General features: G+C 39.3%; 1 protein-coding gene across 1 annotated transcript; it reads right to left on the reverse strand.

The window, feature by feature from the left end:
- Window positions 1-784: 784 nt before the first annotated feature.
- On the reverse strand, window positions 785-3,524 carry LOC105060369 (pentatricopeptide repeat-containing protein At5g61800). Its single transcript, XM_010944035.3, has one exon. It carries the CDS (start codon window positions 3,455-3,457, stop codon window positions 1,940-1,942), a length of 1,518 nt encoding a protein of 505 aa, XP_010942337.2. The 5' UTR covers window positions 3,458-3,524; the 3' UTR covers window positions 785-1,939.
- Window positions 3,525-9,376: the final 5,852 nt, after the last annotated feature.

Raw genomic sequence — 9,376 nt, forward strand, 5'->3', positions numbered from 1 at the left:
TGTTTGACGCCACCCCATGACTTCTTTTAGGACTCTTTTAGGGCGTGGAAAGGAGCCTATTTAAAGGGTGGAGAGGCTATGAGGTGTTATAGAATTTATGGAGATTTTTTGAGAGGGTTAAGGTGCTGTCCAAAAAAGGAAGAGAGAAAGGCTGCAGAATTCCAACAACCAGATTTTTCCAAGAGAGAAAAGAAAAGAGAAGAAGAGAGATAGAGAAAGGGCTTGGATCTTCTTGTGTGCTATTCTAGGTTGCTTCCAGATATGAAGAGCATCTTTAGGAGGAATTTTATCTTCCTGAAAGGGTTGGTTTGCATCCAAAAGAGGAGGAAAGAAAATCTTTTTTTTTTTTGTTCTCATCTCTTATAAATTTTCTGTTTTATTCTCATAGTGAAAAATATTATTCTGTACGATTGTGGACATAGAAGAAAGAGACTCCGAACTACGTAAATTTTTTTGTATTTCATATTTGTGTGTTCCATATTTTTTTAAATTCTTTTTTTTTCCTTCTGCGACTATTATAATTCGTTGCGCATCGCTACCTAACGGGGGGCTACTTACCGATTAATGATTTTTTTTTTGATAAAATGTAGAGAGATGCCACCATCACTTGATAATTCATTACCTCCTGCCCATCAATCTCGCATCCCACTATTTTTGTTAATTCCTGAGTTAAGTTAATAAAATTATGTGCTAATGAAGAAATGTTTTCTGTTTATGGGCTGATGAGCATTTAACCCCTTTCTCTCACGCATCCATTAAACAAGAGAGAGAGAAGAAGAAGAAGAATATAATATTTTGTTTGACATTTTCTTGGCATCAGCAAGAAAGTTTTAAGTGGCTATAGAGGTTTTAAGTGGCTATAGAAATGGAGTTTTATTTCACGAATTTAGTACTGAGAAGGTGAAGATGGAGAGACAAGCGATTAGCAAGCACCTTTGGAGTTGATCATTCACGAATAGTAACGAGAAGGTGAAGATGGAGAGACAAACGATTAGCAAGCACCTTTGGAGATGATCGTATAAATACTATTCAAGAGGCTATTAGGCCGAAGATCTCTCGGTGTCAGTACCTCTGACATGCCCTTCCAATTTCAATCAGAGATCTGGCAAGGACAGAACCAAGCGGCGAGTAGGATGTAGTTGGCTAGAAGATGACTTCGGACCCTTCCTAGTTCTTCTCTGAGGTAGTAGCACTACAGCTACTTCCTTGATAGCTCCAACTGCCCTGGTTTGTGCGGATGTCATGGTTTTGGTAGTTGCAGAAGGGACTACTGGAGTTGGACAAGGGACCATCGGAGAGGGTGCGAGAGGTGATGTCTGACAACTTCAACCAACGAGGTACATATCAAAGTTGTGATTCCACATCAGTAGGTAGATCCTCGTCTACTTGGATACCTCTACCAACCAAGGTTAAAGCTTCATTTGGTTCCACCATGTGTTTTGGACGAGAAGATTTTGACTCGGTTGCCACATCAACACCATAGATAGGGTGGAGTAGTCTGCAGATAAAAGAGGGAGACTAATTTCAAGGATAGAGGTGGAAGCTTCCTCTTGTTCTGCAGCCAGAAATGTAGCCAAGGTCTCTGCCAAGGTAGGGCATGTTGCAACTCTAATGGATGCAGCAGAGGCTGGTCTCTCCAGATAAATTAAGTCTCTGGTCCTTGATTGGTCTGCTCTGATACCTCGAGCCTCGCAACCAGTAAAGAAGGATTCAAACATTCAACCTGATTCGAGGGTGGCAGCCTTGGTGAATTGGGTTTCCATAAGCATTTTAGCTTTTATGATTTCTATTTGCTGTCTCCTGAGGTATTCCCTCTGTACCTTACTAAGAACGAAGTTATCGTCAGAGATCTCTGGCCTGGCATCCATATATAGATAATGAATTTAACCACAAATCAGCTGTAATTCTTGCATCTCCATTCCATTTACCCAGCAGGTGTTCAGATCAGCAACAAACCTCCTTCCACCTCAATCAAACTGCGACCTACGTTCTTCCTCACTCTTCTGTCCTCCATTAGCCTCCTCATCCTCGCAACATCTTCCCACCTCCTGGCATTAGCATAAATACCAGCCATGATGGAATAAACCCCACTATCCTCTGGATTCAATCTTAAAAGATGCTCGGTGGCAATCTCAGCGATCTCCACGTTCCCATGTATCCTACAACCTCCAAGCACACCACCCCACACATAGGCGTCGGCCTCCATCGGCATCGCCTTTATCATGTCCATCGCCTTCTCCATCAGCCCTGCACGGCCAAGCAAATCCGCCATGCAACCGTAGTGCTTGAGCTCGCGGGCAACTCCAAAAATGCTCTCCATCTCATCAAACAGCTTTCGTGCTGTGTCGGTCAGCCCCGCATGGCTGCATGCGACCAAGACCCCGAGGAAGCTCACACCATCCGGCCGAACTCCCACCCCTATCATCCTTTCAAAGTACCGCAGTGATCGCTCGCCATGGCCATGCATCGCAAGGCCGACGACGATCGCATTCCACGTGAACAAGTTCCTGTGCGTGGTGGAGTCAAACATCTCTGTAGCAGCATCGATGCACCCGCATTTGGCGTACATGTCTACGAGGCCTGTCAGGAGATATACGTTGAGCGCTGCCCTGTTCTCTTTGATGTATTGGTGAATGACCTTGCCTTGATCCAAGGCGCCCAGTTGAGCGCAGCAAGAGAGGGCAGAGACCAGAGCTACGTCGTCGGGCCTCGATCCTGTCGGGAGCATCTGATCGAACAGCTGGAGGGCTTCCTTGAATTGCCTAATCTGGGAGTAGCCCGCCAGGAGCGTCCCCCATGAGACCGTATCTCGATGGGGCATCTCATCGAAAAGCTTGCGGGCAAGAATCATGTCGCCGGCCTTGACGTAGCCATCGATCAGGGTGTTGTAGGTGACGACGTCGCAGGAGGAGATCTCGTCGAAGAGGGATCGAGCATCGAGCATGGAGTCGGAGGATGCGTACATGCTAATGAGGGTGTTGTGGACGAAGAGGTCGGTGGCGAAGCCGAGCTTTAAGGCTTGGGAGTGGAGGGCGCGGCCGAGGGGGAGGGAGCGGAGGCAGGCGCAGGCCTTGAGGGCGAAGGGGAAGGAGTGGTAGTCGGGAGGGATGGATAGGCGGCGCATGCGAGCGAAGAGGATGAGGGCTTGGAATGGGGAGGAGAGGAGGGTGCGGGCCCTAATGAGGAGGTTGTAGGCGAAGGTGGAGGGGGAAGGGATGCGATGGAAGAGGGAAAGGGCGTAGTCTATGGAATGGGTGGGGGGCAGGGGGTGGAGGAAGGTGAAAGTGTAGAGGAGCTTGGTGAAGGTGGGAGAGGGGTGGAGGAAGGCGGGGCCTAGTATGGTGAGTTTGGCATGGATGCATCTCAGGTGTTTGAGAGTTTTGCAGCGGTTGAGCAGCAGGAGGATTGGGTGCCGGTGGGGCGGATGCATTTGGATAACGAGGAGCGCTGTGCCCATCGCGGGTCGTCGGTGTGCTTGATCTCCCCCCGCCTCCTCAAACCAGATGTAGGATCCTTTAGGAGGTATTTGATGGCCTAATTTGGATCACGGTGGTGATCGGAGATCACTGGTGATCCAAATTTTAAAGTGATCTAATTTATAATAATTTAAGATTATTATATTTAATTTTTTATAATGCAGTGATTAAAAATTTTTAAATATATATAAATTACTTGGTATGCTATAGGAATTCAAGTTATTTGGTATGCTATGGAAATTTAAGATCGCCGACTGTATAATATTAAAAATATCTGATAATTTCTTTGGAAGTTGAAATTGAAAATTGAAATAGAGAAAAATTTAAAATAAAATCAAATAGATTTTTTTTTTTCTAATCAATATGACAAGAGAGAAGAGAAGATCTTCTTCTCTTCCATGAAGATGACGCCCCCAGTATCCGCCTACTTTCCTTCTCTTCTGTGGAGAAGATGCCTCAACTATCCACTTCATGTACGTGCAAAAAATATTGTGGCAAAAAAATAAAAGGTTTCCTTTTCTAAGAATGGTTTTCTATCACTGTTTCGATAGTGATTTGAAAAGTGAGGGTGATTTAAAATCATCGTCACGTAGAATCATCATGGTGCAATCAAACACGATAATTTCATCATCTTCACTCATATCATCTTTGATCCTGAATGAATCACGCCATACCAAATGCTATAGTATATTTTTTTTGATACCATAGAAGGTTGTGTAACTAGATTGCCACTAATTCACCCATCTTAAAAATGAAGTATTCTTGTACAAACTCTCTGTTTGACGTGTTTTGGCAATCATTCACATGCAAAATTTGCACAAAGGACTCTAACAAGATGTGTATTTTGTACTGTAGTGGACTATATAACTATTGATAGCCACCACACTATCCCATCACGAAGATAGATGGCCATCAAATATAACAGATCAAATTGGATGCCAAACAACCATCCATCTATACTATGAGATGATGGGGCAGCTATCCGAAGACAATGCGTAGGAGAGGATCCAGACTCAACATTGAATATTGGTACGAGGGAAGGAGGGGAGGACAATAGGGGATTATTAGTCTAGAGCAAAATAGCAAAAAAAAAAATGGGAGAGAGAAGAAAAAATAGATATTAACATTTGAATATTTTATGGAAAATAGGGAAGAACTAAAATTTGAAACAAAAGACTGTAAAATTTGGGGAATAAAGAGCAATATTTTTGAAAGGATTCTTTAGAGGGAAATGGTGACAATAAGGGATAAGTTAGATGAAAGAATCCTGAGGTACATATCTGAGTGATTTATATTGGTATTGAGGTTTTGAGGTTGAGCGTCAAACAAATATAAAATTGATAGGAACTGAGGGTAAAAAAAAAAACAGAATCATGCTTCATTTTGGTATAGAAAGAAGAAATAAAAGCCAATAAGAACTAATGATAAAGGAAATATGAATATGTGTACACTATACAAAATTAATTGTCATATATTTTGGTACATAAAGCAAATGTAAAAAGATTGATAAGAAAGCAAACATAAAGGTTGGTAGGGATTGATGATAAAAGAAATGCACAAAATCGTTCTTTGTTCCAGTACAAAAAGCAATTAAGGTATAAATGATATCCAAAAACTCAATAACCTGCCCTTGTTCTTTCTAATACTTGGATAGCGATCCAAATTAATTTTTTGATGGCTTTATCACATTAACTTCGAATTCTATATGTAGAACTTGATTATTGAACTTGAGTTTATATGTTCATATCCAAAAACCTAATTTCCAAGGGACTAAAAAATAATCTATATTTGGTTAATATGTGCTACTGCTGTCAAATTCCAAGCCAATGAGGTTGGACTTGATCTTTTTGAAAGAAGGTAAGGTGAAGAAGTCCTCAATCAGAGATAAGATGGAAGGATCCTCAACAGGAGATGAGGTGCTATTGGAGATGGCGCCCAAATGCTGCAGCTGGATTTGCAAAAAGTCTCTAACCAAAAAGTTTTCCAGTGGAGATTCTCTGACGCTCAAGTTAGCTGAAAATTAGAGAATAAAGAGAGCAAGAGAAGTAGTGGAGCATCTTAAGACTCTCGAGAACTTAACTGAGATCTCCTTTTTCTCTCCTATTTATAGAGGATGAGCAAGATTCATGTACGCCGGGGGCGCTAGCTATTTTCAGAAAGTGCAAATGAATCATGCTAGTGAGGATCATGCTTCGCATTTGCAACGTAGAGCAAACTAGTAGTTACCATTTTTGAGTGTGATCGAATGCTAATAATTACGATTTTCTCTTCTAGCCTTTCTGCGATTGTGAGAAGGATTGCTCACTTGAAATAGCTAGCTTGCCGAATCAAGGCAAGCTGCTAAACTTGAACCATGCTCCTCGGATTTCAGTAGGTTGGCCATAGCCAACCCTTGAATACCTCGACTAAAATTGAGGACTAGATTGGCCAAGGCTAGGGTGGAGGTCTACAATACTTTCTTCCCACACTTGAGTCCAAAGTCGAGCCAAGGTCAGGTACAGAGAGTAGAGACTTAAGGCTGAGGCTGCCTTGGTAGGCTCGGTTAATGCGCTTCAGCGATCGAACTGAGTCATTAATAGCAATTTGCCATGTGTCACAAATTCATGTGCTTGATCTTTTCTATCCTTTGATCTAGGCTGTTGGAGACGTGGATCCATGCATAGTCGGTTGTGCCCATCCTTGAGCCACTACTTAGCAACAATCAATGGTGGCTAGGTGAATCATCATCTGATCAGAGCCATCTGAGCTTCTATAAATAAATACTTCTCCCTCAGGATTTTACCTCTCCCCTCCTCAGTGCCAAGCCGACCGTCCACTTGTTTCAGATATATTTCTCATTCAACTAACACCTCAAAGAGGTCGGATGGTAGTATGCCTCTGCTCGGATGGGGCAGCACCTCGTCTAAAGTGCTCTTTCAGTTTACAACTACAAGGAGCATTTTTCTTTTATTTCAATCAAATAGTTTTGAGGTTTCAATATTGCATGGGGTCAACCTCGACGGTCATCGAATAAGGCTCTGGTGCTTACGAACACCAAGAAGGGAACCCTCAAGAAGCTTGAAATATTTTGATACTTATAACATGAACTCATTAAAGAGGATGGGATACACTAAAATTAACAACCTTTGGTTTAAGAAAGGTGAAGAGAGCGAGGAAGAGGAAGAAAGAAAAAGAATAGACTTTGTCTTTGAGCCTCTGGAACATCAAACTACCACCTCTTTGGCTCAACCCTCTCAAACAGAACCTTCTGCAAGTTCTCACCAGGGTTCAATTTATTATCAAGATAGTAGTCAAGGAAGCCCTAGATGAACATGATCAAGCTTCTGAGCCATTGGATCCTCTTCACCTTTCTACCTCAAACCCATCTCCTTCCCTAGACTAGAGACTATACATCGTGTAAGCATGTTAATCTTTTTGATTGTGCTACCTGATCCTCATCATATCACTTTTGTAAAGGACAAGCATCCTTTATGATGTAAAACTGTTATGTTTTTCAATGTTAAACTTCTCTCATCTTCAAATGCAAATCTTGTTTGGATGTTTGGATATAATATGAATGAATGAATGTGCCATGAATGTAATATTCGAATTTGATTTTGTTGAATATCCTGCAAAGTTATCCCTACCTTTTGATAATGACAAAAAGGGGGAGATAGAAATGGAAATAAAAATTAAGATGGAGATAAAGATAAAAGCAAACAAAGATATTCATATAGATCATATAATGTCTAAATTGTGTAAAAACTAAAAGTATAATGAATCGCATAAAAGGGGGAGAAACAAAGTGATAATGAAATTTGATTATTTTTGAAATTTTTATGAATAACTTGAACTTTTGGAAGTAGAAAGTCAAGACAAGCTTGTGTTGAAAAATTATTTAAGAAAGGGAGATTCTTGTGTTGAATATCTAAAGCTCATATTTGTGAAAATTTAAAATTCCTTTAATGCTTGAAAGGTGGTACTCGAAAGATTTTGTCATTATTAAAGAAGAAGAGATTGTTAGTCCTAGAATTGATTTTGATGATGTCAAAGAAGTTTAAGTATAGATTATGCCTACTAATGATGTGCTTGAGAGTGGTCGCAGGTCGCCTCAAATACTTAATCATTTTACTCATATGCCTTACCACATCCTCAAGAAAATTTAAAGGCCACATCCTCGAGAAATATTCAAAGACAAAAAAATTCAAAGGCCATATCCTTAAGAAATGCCTAAAGGCAAGAAAATTCAAAGACCTTACTCTCAAGAATAATCAATTTTCCTCGCTTAAAATCCTTAAAATTAGAAGCAAAGAAATATAAGAATTAAAGGGATTAATCTAGTCTAGATACACTTCTCAATAAGTATAAATTATGTTTGAGAAGATAACTCTAGCCTAAAAAGAATTTGGTTCATGAAATATTTTCTGAAACTCCCTGTGTTGGCACGCATCTGAGCTGATCTAGTATGAAGTTAAGCTGATAAAGTATCAAAAAATAGAAAATGCATAAGCCTTCAAAATATAGGATAATTCTTTAAATCATCCCAATGATCAACTTAGCCATTCCAGTTTAGAGTTTAGCTGATTCAGTGAAGAGAAGAGCTGACTCAGTTTCAGAGAAAGATGAACATACAAAGTAGTATAAATCAATATTTTTTTATGAGCTGATCCAAAAAACCAATGAGCCGATCCAGCTATCAAGTGAGTCGATCAAGACAATATCTGAGCCGACCTAGTCTCAGACTAGCAAAGCAAGATAGAACACTGGATTTTTGACACCTACTGTTAAGTCGACTCAAATTTTTAGCTAGTGGGCTTAGTACTGAGGTGAGCCCACTGAGTGTTTGGATGAGCCGACCTAGTGAATGCAGACAAAATAATAGCTAGTTTCTTAAAAATTTAGAAGTATGGATAATTAATTCCAAATGACTATAGCATTAAATGAAGATATTTTTGAGTCAATAAATATGAAGATTTCATGGAGGGAACCAACCATGACCAACTTAAGAAAAAGGGAGAGCTTGTTGAGTATTAATTTAAGAGAAAGGTATGAGGAACCACAAGAGAAAAAGGAAGAAGCTTAAGAGAGTCATAAATTCTATCTGTCCTATATTAAGGTCAGATTAAAAGAGAAAGAGTGAGTGAATTTCAGCCAGCTACCATTAAGAAGAATCATTAAAGGCTACCTCAATCTCTTAAGCACTTAAGGAAGAAGTCTAAGCATTGAATCGTCAGCTACCTCAACTTTTTCAAATTCAAAAAGAGTTTTAGTGTACTTAACTCTATTTTTTGTACTCTTTTGTTTACTTGTAATAAATTTTTTGGGTGTAGAAATTTGGGATTGGTCCAAGCCTTAGAAATTGAATGTTATATTGGCTTTGATTGGTATCTTTGGAAAAACCAATCAGGATTGATTATAATTCTAGAAGTAAACAATCAAGATTGATTTAATTCTAGAAAAAAACGATCAGGGTTGATTGTAATTTGAAAGAAAATAATCAAGATTGATTATAAGTTCAGAAAAAAATAATCAATTATAAGATTTTAGTTGGTGAGTCAGTGAAAATCAACTAGATTAGATTATTATTCGAAAAAAATAATCAGACTGTAATCTTGAAAAGATTATAGTTGGAATTCTCAAGTAGATTTGCTTAAGGAGTAAATGTAGGTGCTGAATTTTGTGATTGTAATTATTTTATTTTTTTTATTTTCACTGCTACTTTATATTCCATTACATATCATTTTACTCACAGAATCTGAATTATTTTGGACATAAAAATTTTTTCTAATTCAAAATTTTAAAATTTTATAAAATTCAATTCATAATCCCCCTCTGAGGTTACTGCCTCTTGAAAATATTTATTTTATCAAAATTTTATGTGTCAGCTCACCCAGGCTCTTAGTTTTCTAATTTGAAATTTT

The sequence above is a fragment of the Elaeis guineensis genome, chromosome 1 (genome assembly GCF_000442705.2).
Source record: "Elaeis guineensis isolate ETL-2024a chromosome 1, EG11, whole genome shotgun sequence".
NCBI classification, from domain to species: Eukaryota; Viridiplantae; Streptophyta; class Magnoliopsida; order Arecales; family Arecaceae; genus Elaeis; species Elaeis guineensis.